Source organism: Salvelinus namaycush, chromosome 5 (assembly GCF_016432855.1).
Source record: "Salvelinus namaycush isolate Seneca chromosome 5, SaNama_1.0, whole genome shotgun sequence".
Taxonomy (NCBI): domain Eukaryota; kingdom Metazoa; phylum Chordata; class Actinopteri; order Salmoniformes; family Salmonidae; genus Salvelinus; species Salvelinus namaycush.
In genome coordinates, this window is record NC_052311.1 from 63980418 (window position 1) to 63998252 (window position 17835).

At 47.3% G+C, this 17835-nt stretch overlaps 1 protein-coding gene across 1 annotated transcript; it reads right to left on the minus strand.

Annotated features, from left to right (window-relative positions):
- Positions 1-365: 365 nt before the first annotated feature.
- LOC120047256 lies at positions 366-14427 on the minus strand. Its single transcript, XM_038992784.1, has 7 exons — positions 14386-14427; positions 9765-9870; positions 7862-8086; positions 7353-7493; positions 5398-5711; positions 4817-5086; positions 366-620 (listed from the first exon to the last, which is right to left on the minus strand). Exons 2-7 carry the CDS (start codon positions 9862-9864, stop codon positions 366-368), a joined length of 1305 nt encoding a protein of 434 aa, XP_038848712.1. The 5' UTR covers positions 9865-9870; positions 14386-14427.
- Between the last annotated feature and the right edge of the window lie 3408 nt (positions 14428-17835).

Sequence of the window (17835 nt, forward strand, 5' to 3'; positions counted from 1 at the left end):
CCGTTTCCTTTTCCTGATACAAATGTCTCTATCTCAGCTGCTCCTCTTCTTTTTATCATCCCCTCATACCTCCTTTTTCTCGCTCAGTCTTTTTTCCCGCCCTCTATTCATCCCTCCCTCCTCTTTCTCTCTGGGAATGTAAGGCTTCCAAAAAAAAGTTGTCCGTTGAACCAGCTGTTGTCACTGCGTGAGTCTGTTTCCAAATCTTCCTCCTCTGCTCTTCAGTGGTCACGAGTTTATATCCCATCAAAAATGTGTTTGATACCTGAAAAGGAACAGATTTATTGATAAATATTTCATTATTAGGATCAGTCATTTCTGACGCTGAGGGTCAGTCTGTCACGTCTCTCAGGGCAATCTGTCAATCAGTTGGTTGCCATGGCAGCAACAGCAGACCCTTGCTTCTCTTCCTTCTCCTCCAGAATCTGGATGCCTCCACAGCTGACATCAGAGGCCTTCCGCTCTGTGATTTGCTGTGCTGGTTGCCCCAGACTACTGCGCCCTGGACTACTGCGCCCCGGACTACGTTGCCCAGGACTACTGCCCCCGGAGGTGATGGCTTCATCTCTCTGTGTTAGAGTGGCAGACTCCGGCTCCATGCAGAGTGTTAGCTCCTCGTCCTGTTCAGGGGACAGAGCAGGGGCTTGGTCAGGGGATGACACTTACAGAACATTCAGATAGAAATGTTTAGAATATAACAGATACTGCATGATTCTCTGACCATGGAGAGGAGAAAGCAAGGGTTTATTCACGAGTTCAGATGGAAATGTTTCTCTGTCATATAGTACCAGTCAAAAGTTTGGACACACCTACTCATTCAATGGTTTTTCTACATTTTACATTGTAGAATAATAGTGAAGACATTAAAACTATGAAATAACACATATGGAATCATGTAGTTACCAAAAATGTGTAGATAGATTTTAGATTTTAGATTCTTCAAAGTAGCCACCCTTTGCCTTGATGACAGCTTTGCACACTCTTGGCATTCTTTCAACCAGCTTCACCTGGAATGCTTTTTCAACAGTCTTGAAGGAGCACCCAGATATGCTGGGCACTTGTTGGCTGCTCTTCCTTTACTCTGTGGTCCAACTCATCCCAAACCATCTCAATTGGGTTGAGCTTTGGTGATTGTGGAGGCCAGGTCATCTCCATCACTCTCATTTTTGGTCAAATAGCCCTTACACAGCCTGGAAGTGTGTTGGGTCATTGTCCTGTTGAAAAACAAATGATAGTCCCACTAAGCGCAAACTAGATGGGATGGCGTGTTGCTGCAGAATGCTGTGGTAGCCATGCTGGTTAAGTGTGCCTTGGATTCTAAATAAATCACTGACAGTGCCACCAGCAAAGCATACCATCACACCTCTGCCTCCATGCTTCACGGTGGGAACCACACATGTGGAGATCATCCGTTCAACTACTCTGCGTCTCACAAAGACACAGTGGTTGGAACCAAAAATCTAAAATTTGGACTCATCAGACCAAAAGGACAGATTTCCACTGGTCTAATGTCCATTGCTCGTGTTTCTTGGCACAAGCAAGTCTCTTCTTCTTATTGGTGTCCTTCAGTATTGTTTTTTTTGAATCTCAACAATTCAACCATGAAGGCCTGATTCACGGAATCTCCTCTGAACAGTTGATGTTGAGATGTGTCTGTTACTTGAACTCTGTGAAGCATTTATTTGGGATGCAATTTCTGATGCTGGTAACTCTAATGAACTTATCCTCTGCAGCAGAGGTAACTGAGTCTTGCTTTCCTGTGGCGGTCCTCATGAGAGCCAATTTCATCATAGCGCTTTATGGTTTTTGCGGCTGCACTTGATGAAACTTTCAAATTTCTTGAAATTTTCCGAATTGACTGACCATATTTATAGGAATGATTGACTGTAATTTCTTTTTGCTTATTTGAGCTTTTCTCTCCATAATATGGACTTGGCCTTTTACCAGATAGGGCTATCTTCTGTATACCCACCCTACCTTGTCACAACACAACTGATTGGCTCAAATGCATTAAGAAGGAATTTCCACAAATGAACTTTTAACAAGGCACACCTGTTAATTGAAACGCGTTCCAGGTGACTACCTCATGAAGCTGGTGAGAGAATGCCAAGAGTGTGCAAAGCTGTCATCAAGGCAAAAGGTGGCTACTTTGAAGAATCTGAAATATTGTTACGTCCGTCGTTAGATGAAGACCAAGGTGCAGAGTGGTAGGCGTACATTTTTCTTTATTAAAAATGACACAGAAAAACAACAAAATACAAAAACGAACATAAAGCTATATGCAGTGCAGAAAGCAACGACACACAAACAAGATCCCACAACTGAAGGTGGGTAAAAGGGCTGCCTAAGTATGATCCCCAATCAGAGACAACGATAAACAGCTGCCTCTGATTGGGAACCATACTAGGCCAACAAAGAAATAGAAACATAGATTTGCCCACCCAAGTCACACCCTGACCTAACCAAATAGAGAATAAAAAAAGGCTCTCTAAGGTCAGGGCGTGACAGTACCCCCCCCCCCCCCTTGAGGCTCCCCCCACTTCGGTGGCGCCTCTGGTGCGGGGATCGTTGCCAGGGACTCCGGACCGTAGATCGTTGTCGCGGACTCCGGACCGTAGATCGTTGTCGCGGACTCCGGACCGTAGATCGTCGTCGCGGACTCCGGACCGTAGATCGTCGTCGCGGACCCGGACCGTAGATCACTGCTGGAGGAAACGAACCACTGATCGTCGCCGGAAGCTCCGGCCTGGGCGCCCTCGCTGGAGGCTCCGGACTGGGGACCGTCGCTGGAGGCCCCGGACTGGGGACCGTCACTGCAGGCTCCTGACTGGGGACCGTCACTGGAGGCTCCGGACTGGGGACCCTCGCAGGCGGCTCTGGACTGGGAACCCCTGCTGGAGGCTCTAGACTGCAGACTGTCGCTGTAGACTCTGGACTGCAGACCGTCGCTGGAGACTCTGGACTGCAGACCGTCGCTGGAGACTCTGGACTGCAGACCGTTGCTGGAGACTCCGGACCGCGGATCATCACTGGTGGCTTCGTGCCATGGATCATCACTGCAGGCTTCGTGCCATGGATCATCACTGCAAGCTCCGGGCCATGGATCATCACTGGAGGCTTCGGGCCATGGATCATCACTGGAGGCTTCGGGCCATGGATCATCACTGGAGGCTTCGTGCCATGGATCATCACTGGAGGCTTCGGGCCATGGATCACCACTGGAGGCTTTGTGCGTGGAGCAGGCACAGGACGTACTAGGCTGGAGACACGCACTGGAGGCCGGGTGCATGGAGCTGGCACAGGATATACTGGACCAGGGAGATACACTGGAGGTCTGGAGCGTAGAGCTGGCACAACCCGTCCTGGCTGGATGCTCACTTTAGCCCGGCAAGTGCGGAGCACTGACACAGGACGCACTGGGCTGTGCAGGCGCACTGGAGATACCCTGCGTAGAGCTGGCGCAGGATATACTGGGCCGTGGAGGCGCACTGGAGGTCTGGAGCGTAGAGCTGGCACAACCCGTCCTGGCTGGATGCTCACTTTAGCCCGGCAAGTGCGGGGCGCTGGCACAGGACGCACTGGGCTGTGAAGGTGCAATGGCGACACAGTGCGTAGAGCCGGCGCAGGATATCCTGGACCGAGGAGGCGTACTGGAGACCAGGAGCGCTGAGCCGGCACAACCCGTCCTGGCTGGATGCTCACTTTAGCCCGACACGTGCGGAAAGCAGGCACAGAACGCACCGGGCTAAGGGTGCGCAGAACCGGAAAACATGGTATCTGAACCGTAACCAACTCCTCATCGTAATTACAGGGAGTTGGTTCTTGTTCCCACCTTTGCTCCGCTCGCCACCCCATGTTCCAAAAATGTTTTTGAGGCTGCCTCTCGGGCTTCCGTCATTTCCTTGATTCCTGGTTTCGTCGCCGTTCCTCTCTCGCTGCCTCCGCCTGCTTCCATGGCAGGGTCTTGTCCCCTGCCATAACCTCCTCCCATGTCCATGATGTCCTTCACTCACTTTTCTCCCGGGCCCAGGATCCCTGCTCCTCCTGGCCACGCTGCTTGGTCCTTTGGTGGTGGGATCTTCTGTTACGTCCGTCGTTAGATGAAGACCAAGGTGCAGCGTGGTAGGCGTACATTTTTCTTTATTAAAAATGACACCGGAAAACAACAAAATACAAAAATGAACGTAAAGCTATATGCAGTGCAGAAAGCAACGACACACAAACAAGATCCCACAACTGAAGGTGGGAAAAAGGGCTCCCTAAGTATGATCCCCAATCAGAGACAACGATAAACAGCTGCCTCTGATTGGGAACCATACTAGGCCAACAAAGAAATAGAAACATAGATTTGCCCACCCAAGTCACACCCTGACCTAACCAAATAGAGAATAAAAAAGGCTCTCTAAGATCAGCGCGTGACAAATATAAAATATATTTTGATTTGTTTAATACTTTTTTGGTTACTTCATGATATCATATGTGTTATTTCATCATTTTGATGTCTTCACTATTATTCTACAATGTAGAAAATAGTACAAATAAAGAAAACCCCTGGAATGAGTAGGTGTGTCCAAACTTTTGACTGGTACTGTATATTAAAACATCAAGGATATACTTCTCTGCAGTTTTCAAAAATCATCGATCTGGATTAAATGCATAGAAATATAATGAATAGAATGAATGAATCATTGTCTTGAATGTGGACTTCCGTTCTATTAATTTTATTTCTATGCATTTAATCCTATCCGATAGGCGAAGTCCAGATAACTTTTGAAAAACTGGGCCCTGATAACCCTGTGACCTGATATGAGCTCACCTTCAGTTCATCTTCCTCCTCATGCTGCTCCAGCAGAGGGGAATGTTCTGTCCCTGCCCCCTCATCCCCAGACGGAACATTCAGAGCTGCCTCCACCACCGCTGCCACGCCTATGTTGTAGCCTCCAATATCAGTGTGATAGGATCCTGTCTGGCCCGCCCCCCACAGGTCCACCAATGGGGCGTGGGTGGCAGGGGCCAGGCTATGGATGGTGCTGTTGGGCGTGGCTTGCAACGAGTGGTTGGTGCTGTGCAGCCTTTGCTCCAGAGACTGTGGAGAGAAGGACGAGACAATGAGGAGCTGTAGGTAGGTAGAGGTTCCTCTTCACCACTGATACAGGGACAGGGTAATTGTGTTGTACTAAGAAGCGAGATACAATAATGAATCTCTGACGATATTACCATATCAAAGGCCGAATTCAGTATTCTTGTCTCGATCAAAATACCCCAGAGAAAAAAAGAGAAAAACCCACTAAAAAACTAAATGTCAGCTGCCCGACTACGCCATGAATGAATATTGTCTATCCATGGAAATACATTGTTAATGCTTTCCTCTCATTTTAGACTGTTGTTTTTCCTCACCTGTTGTTGCTGATACAGGAGCTGCTGTTGCTGGTAGTGCTGTATCTGTTGTAGCTGCTGCAGCTGCTGGAGCTGACTCTGATGCTGTAGGTTGAACTGCTGCTGCTGCTGCTGCTGCAGCAAAGCGTTCCCATCATACCCATCACAGGAAGTCCCGCTCTGCTGCATCGCGTAGGAGCCAGCAGCGGGAGAGGCCACTCCGGAGGGCTCGTTGCTGATTGGCTCCCAGGCGTCAGAGGAGGAGAGGCAGTAGAGGCCCTGGGCGACATAGGTGTTGGGCCACATGTCCGCAGAAGAGTGGTGCAATATCTGGTCTGAGAGGATGAAAAGAACGAGAAAATAGAAGAGTGAAGAGGCGGGATAAGCGTTTGGTTGTCCTTGACAGATGCACTACATTGGACCTCATGGACATCAAACTGCAAATAAATCTACAATGCTGACATCAACCTTTATCCGAAAGAGGAAACCTCGAGTGGAATCATGTGATATCCCTGGGGGACACCCCAACCCTCTCAGACCCAAATTTATCATTGAGAAAATGACTTTACTTGAACGATCCCCAGACAGACCCCAAGTGTACTGTAGCTACACCGACTAGTCTAATACATCAACATTATGACTCTGTATAGCCATTGGGGAGTCTGTCTGCCCTGCATTAAAATGACATATAATTCAGCCAATAGCACGGCTGATATGAATAAGGGTGAGTCATGGTAGTTTTTGCCATCTCATATTCCAATCTGGTTTTGTTACGGATGAACAAGGCGACTAATATCCACCACTGACTGATAACAACATTAAAACTTTTGAAGTATGGTAGCCATTTTGTGCGAAGGAGGAAAATAAATGGAAGAATATATCAGTTTGTGTGTTGCTAATGCCGTTATGTACAAAAAGGCTGTCAAACACAAAAGAATGAGGTAAATCACACTTATTCGCAGACACGTCTTTGTGACATTGGCCTAACAAGTTTCAAATAGAGGAATGGTGTATATACATGATCTGACAAAAGAGCCTCAAGGTGTGCTGAGTTGATATGGCGGTGCTAAGAGTTAGCAAGCATCATGCCGGCAACCTCACATTATATCACTTTAATGATGACTCAAAACTGTCAAAATACATCCAGAGACAGCCAAAATCATGTTTAATACTAACATTCTGCGGTTATTTGACTTCAAGCAGTACAATTACATTAAATAACTGGCCTGAAGTTGTGATTCAACTAATGATCATCACACAGCTTCAAGGCCATTTGTTATCTCTCAATAACAAACCAAAGGGAGAAAACCACATTATGATTTCAACATGTCTCCATGTCTGAACGCCTCTTTGCATGAGAAGGAGAAATACAGGAGCACTGTAACAGACAGCACAGCGATGTGGAATAATAATGACCAAGTGGACTATTTATACAGTTGAAATCCCTGGTCTTGCATTCCCCCAGGCTGTGTTTGCGAATCTGACATTAGCACAGAGTTAACCCTCCAGGCTGAGACGGAATAAGATGCCTTTGTTACTGAGCAAATTTACGCATAATGTAGCCCACACACTACACTCCAGCTTTGCCTGATCTCAGGCCTATGCATAAACGTGTTTGGCTGCAAATTCTAGACAAGGTTCCGCAGTGCAGGGTCCTATTTAGCTCCTTAAACTATCCCTTAAACTTGGTTGCCCTAGTTGATTGATGCTACTGTAGTTTGTCAAGCATATTTGTAGTCCCTTACCTTGACTGACATGCTCATTTAGAGGCCATATTTATAGTCCTTTACCTCAACTGACATATGGTTGTTTAGAGGTCATATTTGTAGTCCCTTACCTCGACTGACATGCTCGTTTAGAGGCCATATTTATAGTCCTTTACCTCAACTGACATATGGTTGTTTAGAGGTCATATTTGTAGTCCCTTATCTCGGCTGATACATGCTGGTTTAGAGGCCATATTTGTAGTCCCTTACCTCGGCTGGTGATGCTCTCCTGGTTAACCTCGCTGAGGTGGGCCACACTGCCCTGGTTGGACCCTGACCTCAGGCTCTCTCCATCCATGGAGGTCCAGGCCATGAGCGTTGCCTGGGAGATGGCAAACTGCTGCAGGATACCTGGAGTGCAGAGGGTAAGTCAGGGTCATTGTAACGGCCCAGTTGGCTGCTGCCTTCCCTCAGCGCCTTAATGATTTAATATCTATGGCTAATTTAAATAAAGATTTAATATGTAGTCTATTTAATATCTATGGTTATGCTTTGCCTAGGCCAATGTTGACATATTTGGCTGGTGTTCTGCCCTGCCGATTAGCTGACCTATAAACAGTCTGGTTATGATGTGGGGTTCAACACGAGAACCCTTTTTCCAAAAGGCTTCATTTTGTGAGGGTTTCCTCTGAACACCACCCTGGTTGTATAAATCAGCATCAACCACTCCTATTGCTTCTGTCTCCTCTCACAGTGACAAATTCCCCTCCCCCTCTGACCTGCGGTGAAGCGAGCCTCCTTCTCCCCGTCGCTGAGGTCGCTGTAGGCGTCGCTCTCCAACCGTCTCTCCATCTCCTGCTCTGCCGTGGACTTGCGTGGGACGGAGACGCCCCCCGGGCCCACCACAGACATGTCCCAGTTCTGCCACTCGATCATGTGTGCCATCCGGCCTTGGGCCATGGATGTAGGCTTGGTCACCTTGTCCTTCATGGAGCGATTCACACCTGGGGAGGGGGGGAAGTGAAGAGGGATGTAGGGATTGATGCGGGTATTGGGGAGGGTTAGAAGGGTGAAAGTGGATTAAGGGAGGGTTGGAGGGATATTAAGGGGTGAATGTGGAGTTTGGGGGAGTTAGGAGACAGGCATCAGGTTGGAGACAGAGGGGGAAGGAAAGAGATTAGATATTATGTTATTATTCCACATTTAGGTCTGTCTGATCCTGTCAGTATTTAGGTGGTGCTGATAAGGGCCTCTGGATGAGCAGTTAAATGAGCGGCTTAATGAACATGCTTTAGATTCATGGCTAAATGAATAGGGAGGAGATGCTTATAATGTAGATAAGATGACGCGTGGAACCGAGGAGGATGATGGGGGACAGGGAGGAGCCAATGGATACGTCTGCTCTGGGAGAGGTGCATCATGGGACAGAGGAGGTTAATTGAGGTGAGATGGCCAGAGGGGTGTCAGTAATGAGAGGTTGGCTTGTTGACATGATAGCTTTCACACCTCTGCTAAGCTGCCTGCGCTGGCTAAGCAGAAACCCCACTCCCCCTGCAGTGTCTGTTAAGACATCCTCAGCTGATGCATACAGTGCACTGCGGAAGACACTCTACTTCAGAAATCATGTTCCGCCATGACGGTCTGTATTCTGTCTGCTGGTTACATTATGGCTTTGCTCAGTAATTCATGTGTCCAAGTCAATATATGATGAGTTAGCAGTTCACTACATTCCAATACACTTCACTGCACATTACAACTGTACAAAACTACTAACTGCACCACACTGCGCAGTGCACAATGCACATTACACAATTATACACACTGTAACAAACAGACACAAACTCAGACTACACTCAGAGACAGTAGACACATTACACAGTTATACACACTGTAACACACAGACACAAACTCAGACTATACTCAGAGACAGTAGACACATTACACAGTTGTACACACTGTAACACACAGACACAAACTCAGACTACACTCAGAGACAGTAGACACAAACTCAGACTACACTCAGAGACAGTAGACACAAACTCAGACTACACTCAGAGACAGTAGACACATTACACAGTTATACACACTGTAACACACAGACACAAACTCAGACTACACTCAGAGACAGTAGACACATTACACAGTTATACACACTGTAACACACAGACACAAACTCAGACTACACTCAGAGACAGTAGACACAAACTCAGACTACACTCAGAGACAGTAGACACATTACACAGTTATACACACTGTAACACACAGACACAAACTCAGACTACACTCAGAGACAGTAGACACATTACACAGTTATACACACTGTAACACACAGACACAAACTCAGACTACACTCAGAGACAGTAGACACATTACACAGACACTAGAGTAGTTCAACGCCTCACAACCACTTAACAGACAAACAACTACACCTCCCACTCACCTCTTGTTAACTCAACAAGCCACATAACAATGTACTGTGGGTAGTGTATTTTTTTATAGGATTGTCGTTAGGTTTAGGTGCTATTCCACCAATGACTGGGGGGTCAGCCATTGACGTGTATTATCATTATGGTGAGAGGAAGTGAATCAGGGGAACCCACTCTGGGGCCATGTTGGCTCCAGCGCCTGTCCAGGCGGGAGCTGACATGGGGTCAGTTTACCAGTTACAGGACAGACACACACCTGACACACCTGTCAGTGAGGACTTAGCCAGAGCACCGATCCCATAGTTATTGGAGTTGTTCCTCTTCAGACGAGGCAGGATGGACGTGGTGTCTTCCATAGACAGCTAGAGGAGCGAGGGAAGAGGATGATAGAGAGATGGAGGAAGAGATGTGTGCCACAGAAGCGCACAGAGTTCAGAGGGTAGGTGAGAGGAGAAGTTAGGTAGATATTGGGTTAATACAGCGTCAAAAGAAACAATGTCATCATTTGACAAAAAAATCGTCATTTCCCAAGGTCGTTGTTCGAACAACTTCCTGCTTGACAGTGCTGAAGTGCATTATGGGGAGTGTTGTTTTTTAGAATCTGCAATCAGTATAAACATAGTGCACATTCACAATGGTTGGTTGTTTGTTGTGGTCACTACAGTGCACAGTGCACTACTACATTGAGAGAGAGTTAACAATACTGTATAGAGAGAGTTAGATGGGAGGGGAAGTGAGGGGACGAAGTAGTAGGTTACCTAAGGTGAGTTAAATCAAATAAATCAAAACAAATAGATAGAGAAATAAAGGTAGATGAAGGAATGATGTCACAACACTTACATTGATTCCTTCCCATGAAAAGTCTGAAAATCCATGCTGAAGGAGAAAAATAGGAGGAGAGAGGGATGGGGAAAGAAGGAGCAGGAAAGAGTAAGAGAGTAGGAACAAGAGAGAAGGAGAGAAAGACGTACACATGCATGGAAGAAATGGGAGGAGACAAAGAGGAGGAGGAGAGAAATTATAGTGACAGGGGTAGAGTAGTATAACCAACATGCAGAAATGGAAAGAAGAATAGGAGAGGGAAAGAGGGAGAAGATCGCAAAGAGACAAATATAAGGTTTACCAGAAAGACAGAGGAGAAGACTCAAAGGCCAGAAAGATAGAGGAAGAGAGACAGAGACCAGAAAGATAGAGGAGGAGAGGAGACAAAGACCAGAAATATAGAGGAGGAGAGGAGACAAAGACCAGAAAGATAGAGGAGGAGAGGAGACAAAGACCAGAAATATAGAGGAGGAGAGGAGACAAAGACCAGAAAGATAGAGGAGGAGAGACAGAGACCAGAAAAATAGAGGAGGAGAGGAGACAAAGCTCAGAAATATAGAGGAGGAGAGGAGACAAAGACCAGAAAGATAGAGGAGGAGAGGAGACAAAGACCAGAAATATAGAGGAGGAGAGGAGACAAAGACCAGAAAGATAGAGGAGGAGAGGCAAAGACCAGAAAGATAGAGGAGGAGAGACAGAGACCAGAAAAATAGAGGAGGAGAGGAGACAAAGACCAGAAAGATAGAGGAGGAGAAGAGACAAAGACCAAAAAGACAGAGGAGGAGAGGAGACAAAGACCAGAAAGATAGAGGAGGAGAGGCAAAGACCATAAAGATAGAGGAGGAGAGGCAAAGACCGTAAAGATAGAGGAGGAGAGGCAAAGACCGTAAAGATAGAGGAGGAGAGACAAAGACCGTAAAGATAGAGGAGGAGAGACAAAGACCATAAAGATAGAGGAGGAGAAACAAAGACCATAAAGATAGAGGAGGAGAGACAAAGACCAGAAAGATAGAGGAGGAGAGGAGACAAAGACCAGAAAGATAGAGGAGGAGAAGAGACAAAGACCAGAAAGATAGAGGAGGAGAGGAGACAAAGACCATAAAGATAGAGGAGGAGAGGCAAAGACCATAAAGATAGAGGAGGAGAAGAGACAAAGACCAGAAAGATAGAGGAGGAGAGGAGACAAAAAACAGAAAGATAGAGGAGGAGAGGAGACAAAGACCATAAAGATCGAGGAGGAGAGGAGACAAAGACAATAAAGATAGAGGAGGAGAGGAGACAAAGACCAGAAATATAGAGGAGGAGAGGAGACAAAGACCAGAAATATAGAGGAGGAGAAGAGACAAAGACCAGAAAGATAGAGGAGGAGAGGAGACAAAGACCAGAAAGATAGAGGAGGAGAGGAGACAAAGACCAGAAAGATAGAGGAGAGACAGAGACCAGAAAGATAGAGGAGGAGAGGAGACAAAGACCAGAAAGATAGAGGAGGAGAGGCAAAGACCGTAAAGATAGAGGAGGAGAGACAAAGACCAGAAAGATAGAGGAGGAGAGGAGACAAAGACCAGAAAGATAGAGGAGGAGAGGAGACAAAGACCAGAAAGATAGAGGAGGAGAGGCAAAGACCATAAAGATAGAGGAGGAGAGGAGACAAAGACCATAAAGATAGAGGAGGAGAGGCAAAGACAGAGGAGGAGAGGAGACAAAGACCATAAAGATAGAGGAGGAGACAAAGACCAGAAAGATAGAGGAGGAGAGGCAAAGACCGTAAAGATAGAGGAGGAGAGGAGACAAAGACCAGAAAGATAGAGGAGAGGAGACAAAGACCAGAAATATAGAGGAGGAGAGGAGACAAAGACCATAAAGACAGAGGAGGAGAGGCAAAGCTCAGAAAGATAGAGAGGAGAGGAGTCAAAGCCCAGAAAGATAGAGGAGGAGAGGAGTCAAAGCCCAGAAAGATAGAGGAGACAAAGACCAGAAAGATAGAGGAGGAGGAGAGAAGTCAAAGCCCAGAAAGATAGAGGAGGAGAGTCAAAGCCCAGATAGATAGAGGAGGAGAGTTAAAGTCCAGAAAGACAAAGGAGGAGAGTCAAAGCCCAGAAAGATAGAGGAGGAGAGGAGTCAAAGCCCAGAAAGATAGAGGAGGAGAGGAGTCAAAGCCCAGAAAGATAGAGGAGGAGAGGAGTCAAAGCCCAGAAAGATAGAGGAGGAGAGGAGTCAAAGCCCAGAAAGATAGAGGAGGAGAGTCAAAGCCCAGACAGATAGAGGAGGAGAGAAGTCAAAGCCCAGAAAGACAGAGGAGGAGAAAAGTCAAAGACCAGAAAGATAGAGAGGAGACAAAGCTCAGAAAGATAGAGGAGGAGAGACGTCAAAGCCCAGAAGACAGGGGAGGAGAAGAGTCAAAGACCAGAAAGATAGAGAGGAGAGTCAAAGAACAGAAAGATAGAGAGGAGACAAAGACCAGAAAGATAGAGAGAAGAGTCAAAGAACAGAAAGATAGAGAGGAGAGTCAAAGAACAGAAAGATAGAGAGGAGAGTCAAAGACCAGAGTGACAGAGAGAAGGGAGGAGTTGAAAGCCAGATCAGTTCCATAGAATAGCAGAGTGAATATGTTATGACTGAATGATTCTCTCTCTCTTCTGGTTACATCTGCCACACCAAACACTGGGCACTATCCATGCCAGTGGGGGTTGGGGGGGGGGGGGGGGGGGGGGGGGGGGGGGGGCTGATACAGACCTGTCTGTGTGCAAGTGTGTAGGCGCGTGTGTGTGTGTATGAATGTGTGCACATGTGTTTATGTGTGTGCGTGCAATCCGTGTGTGTGTGTGTGTGTGTGTGTGTGTGTGTGTGTGTGTGTGTGTGTGTGTGTGTGTGTGTGTGTGTGTGTGTGTGTGTGTGTGTGTGTGTGTGTGTGTGTGTGTGTGTGTGTGTGTGTGTTATAACTGATGTAAGCTGGCTGATGGTAGCGGTGTCAGTGTCCTCTCTGGTGAGATCTGTGTCTGCAGACAGACAGACAGACAGACAGACAGGCAGACAGCCTGCTCCTCAGCCCCCTGTCTAACAGAAGGGGGATGGTGACAGTCTAGATAAGCACCAGCGTCTGTCACACCACCTCTGAGTCCTGTATCAGCTGGATTGCTCCTGACAATACCAGAGCCGGGGCCTTAGAACCAGCAGGACGCTACGGGTGCCATGTCCCCTTAAAGATGTGTTCAGTCTCCAGAAAACCTAGCGCTCATGATCTCTCTCTTGTTGTTACACTCTGTCTGTCTGTCTGTCTGTCTGTCTGTCTGTCTGTCTGTCTGTCTGTCTGTCTGTCTGTCTGTCTGTCTGTCTGTCTGTCTGTCTGTCTGTCTGTCTGTCTGTCTGTCTGTCTGTCTGTCTGTCTGTCTGTCTGTCTGTCTGTCCGTTTCTCTCTTCTCTCTCTCTCTCCCCCACTCTTTTTTTTATTACATTTTTGAAGGGCAAGTTTGTCAGGAGAAATACATAATCAATCCACAGTACAGTACATTCAGTTTCAATTTAAATGGTCCTCTTTCTCCTGCCACAAAATCATCCAAGAAGTGCTGAAGATCATTTTAGTAACAGTATCTCAAAAGGAAGGAGAGGAGAGAGGACTTGAAAGGAGAAGTGGAGTGGAAAGGATCTGAGAAGAGAGGAGTGAGGGATGGAGTGAGAGGAGGAGAGGTGGGTGATGCTCCTACTGTTCTACAGTGAGCCAGCACTGAGGCGTGACAGAGAAGCAGCAGACGTCATAGCAACAGCAACGAGCCAACCACAGAGGTTGGTCCTCCTTCCAGCTACAGCTGCCATTTTGAGTGTAGAGGAAGTTAGCAAACCAACAGCAACATGTGCACTAGCTAGCTACTCTATAAGCAGATGCAGTAGCACTCATGGCTTCAGTAGTAGAGAGCTAAAGTTGATGTTGGTCACCATCTTGGATCAAGATAACATTCGTGGAATAGTGAGCACCCCACTGCTGGAGCCATTGGGTGTAACAGGGTGGCTGAGCTGTGTGAATTAAGAGTGATAGTTAAAGTCCTGCATGTCAGGCTTACCTGTTCCCCATCCTTTACTGGCACTCCATCTGCCGCTAAAACAGAGAGAGAAAGAGAGAGAGAGAGAGAGAGAGAGAGAGAGAGAGAGAGAGAGAGAGAGAGAGAGAGAGAGAGAGAAGAAGAAGAAATGAGGAGAGAGAGAGAAGAAGAAGAAGAGAGGAGAGATAAATCGTTCGAATTTGTTTTGGCAATGTAAATCCATGCAAGTTCCTTCACACTGCCAATAGAGAGAGAGGGAGAAGCATGGTCAGAGGGTACGGTGGGACTTTGGCTGTAAAACTAAACAGTCATAAAACAGTCGGCTCATCATTACTGTCTAACTGTGTTAAGAGCATCACTTCACTGACTGACCACAGGACACTGCTACTCAACATGCACCCGCAAATAGAATCACACATACATACACACACACTGTGAATCCTTCCTGGGGGTGACAAAGGGACAGAGGGAACCTGAGGTACATTCCCAACATTCTGTTGGATTAATGCATTGTATTATCCCTCCTCTTTTCCTGGCTGTCCAAATCCTAATTAAAACACAGGTTTAATTAGTGAGACATTGGTGGTAATGGAGTTTAAATACAGTAGAGGTCTCTGGGCGCTCGCTCTCTTTATCAGAGTCTGTGGCCTTGTCTCCCCCTTTTCTCTCTCTGGGGTGTTTGCGTCTCTGTGTGTGTACACTGAGTGTGTGTGTACAGTGTGTGTGTGTAATGCTGTATCTGTAGACTGTAGAAGTATTGAATAAAACCAGTCAGTTATATGTCTCACTGAGGCGTTAATACACTGAGTTACTTGATGTCCAGTGACCCACCGGCAGAGTGGGACATTCCAACACGCTGCCTCCTCCTGTCTGTCTGCCCTGCCTGACTCCTCTGCAGGGCTCTCAGCTGACTGAGTAGCTGTTAGCACCTGCTTCCACCTGATTGCCGCCACACCATTTACACCTATTCCATCTGGATAAATAAAGAGTTTCAGAGATTGAAGCTGACAGATGAAGTCAGGTCTGTCTGACCCCATAATGACCCTGTTAGTGTTTCCTGTAGTGTGAACTTTGACCCCCTGGCCTCCAGCCAGTCTGAGTGTCTTCCAGGCTGACGTTGTGGGGCTAACACAGCTGAGGTGTGAGACACACAGTTAGTCAGCCTGGATCTCATTTCAATTCAATTTAATTCAAGGGGCTTTATTGGCATGTGAAACACATGTTGACATTGCCAAAGCAAGTGAGGTAGATAATATACAAAAGTGAAATAAACAATAACAATGAACAGTAAACATTACACTCACAGAAGTTCCAAAAGAATAAAGACATTACAAATGTCATTATGTATATATACAGTGTTGTAACGATGTGCAAATGGTTAAAGTACAAAAGTAAATCAGCATAAATATGGGTTGTATTTACAATGGTGTTTGTTCTTCACTTGTTGACCTTTACTTGTGGCAACAGGTCACAAATCTTGCTGCTGTGATGGCACACTGTGGTATTTCACCCAGTAGATATGGGAGTTGATCAAAATTGGTTTTGTTTTCAAATTCTTTGTGGATCTGTGTAATCTGAGAGAAATATGTGTCTCTAATACGGTCATACATTTGGCAGGAGGTTAGGAAGTGCAGCTCAGTTTCTACCTCATTTTGTGGGCAGTGTGCACATAGCCTGTCTTCTCTTGAGAGCCATGTCTGCCTACGGCAGCCTCTCTCAATAGCAAGGCTATGCTCACTGAGTCTGTACATAGTCAAAGCTTTCCTTAAGTGTGGGTCAGTCACAGTGGTCAGGTATTCTGCCACTGTGTACTCTCTGTTTAGGGGCAAATAGCATTCTAGTTTGCTCTGTTTTTTTGTTAATTCTTTCCAATGTGTTAAGTATTTATCTTTTTGTTTTCTCATGATTTGTTTGGGTCTAATTGTGTTGCTGTCCTGGGGCTCTGTGGGATCTTTATGTGTTTGTGAACAGAGCCCCAGGACCAGCTTGCTTATGGTACTCTTCTCCAGGTTCATCTCTCTGTAGGTGATGGCTTTGTTATGAAAGGTTTGGGAATCGCTTCCTTTTAGGTGATTGTAGAATTGAACATCTCTTTTCTGGATTTTGATAATTAGCGGGTATCTCTCCGTCTCTTTCTCTCTAGGGGGCACAGAGTGTCCCAGGTTTCCTCTGTGTGGCTAAAAGACACAAACACACATAGACATGCACTAATAAAAACACACATAAACACACATCTCATATGAATACGGCATCACACATCAAATCAAATCAAAGTTTATTTGTCACGTGCGCCGAATACAACAGGTGTAGACCTTACAGTGAAATGCTTACTTACATACACACACAAACATCAGATCAGATAAGAGTCTTATTCTGAGGTCATATATTTCAAATTAGCGCAATATTCCTTGAACAACTGGATTTGAAAGCTATTTTTAGTCAGCTACAAGATGCAAGGAAGGCAAATCAACACAACAGCTACTCGACATACATAATGTTTTCTGATGAAGAGTAACTGCTGCAGCTATGGGAGCCTCAACAGCAATAACAAGGGAGCACATGACCAGAGCAGAGCGATGAGCCAGCTCTCTCCCCCATCCCCAGCCCATATCTCTCCCCCATCCCCAGCCCAGCTCTCTCCCCTATACCCAGCCCAGCTCTCTCCCCCATCCCCAGCCCAGCTCTCTCCCCCATCCCCAGCCCATATCTCTCCCCCATCCCCAGCCCAGCTCTCTCCCCTATACCCAGCCCAGCTCTCTCCCCCATACCCAGCCCAGCTCTCTCCCCTATACCCAGCCCAGCTCTCTCCCCCATCCCCAGCCCAGCTCTCTCCCCCATCCCCAGCCCAGCTCTCTCCCCCATCCCCAGCCCAGCTCTCTCCCCTATACCCAGCCCAGCTCTCTCCCCCATCCCCAGCCCATATCTCTCCCCCATCCCCTCCCATATCTCTCCCCCATCCCCAGCCCAGCTCTCTCCCCTATACCCAGCCCAGCTCTCTCCCCCATACCCAGCCCAGCTCTCTCCCCCATCCCCAGCCCATATCTCTCCCCCATCCCCAGCCCAGCTCTCTCCCCTATACCCAGCCCAGCTCTCTCCCCCATACCCAGCCCAGCTCTCTCCCCTATACCCAGCCCAGCTCTCTCCCCCATCCCCAGCCCATATCTCTCCCCCATCACCAGCCCAGCTCTCTCCCCTATACCCAGCCCAGCTCTCTCCCCCATCCCCAGTCCAGCTCTCTCCCCTATACCCAGCCCAGCTCTCTCCCCCATCCCCAGCCCAGCTCTCTCCCCTATACCCAGCCCAGCTCTCTCCCCATCCCCAGCCCATATCTCTTCCCCATCCCCAGCCCAGCTCTCTCCCCTATACCCAGCCCAGCTCTCTCATCCCCAGTCCAGCTCTCTCCCCCATCCCCAGCCCAGCTCTCTCCCCATCCCTAGCTCAGCTTTCTCCCCCATCCCCAGCCCAGCTCTC

Coding starts and splice junctions, on each gene's coding strand:
- LOC120047256 (XM_038992784.1), bottom strand. CDS start 9,864: ATGGAAGACACCACGTCCATCCTGCCTCGTCTGAAGAGGAACAACTCC. Junction 8,087..9,764: donor CTCACTGACAGGTGTGTCAG/GTGTGTGTCTGT, acceptor CCCCCTCCCCAG/GTGTGAATCGCTCCATGAAG. Junction 5,087..5,397: donor TCCTGTATCAGCAACAACAG/GTGAGGAAAAAC, acceptor TTCTCTCCACAG/TCTCTGGAGCAAAGGCTGCA.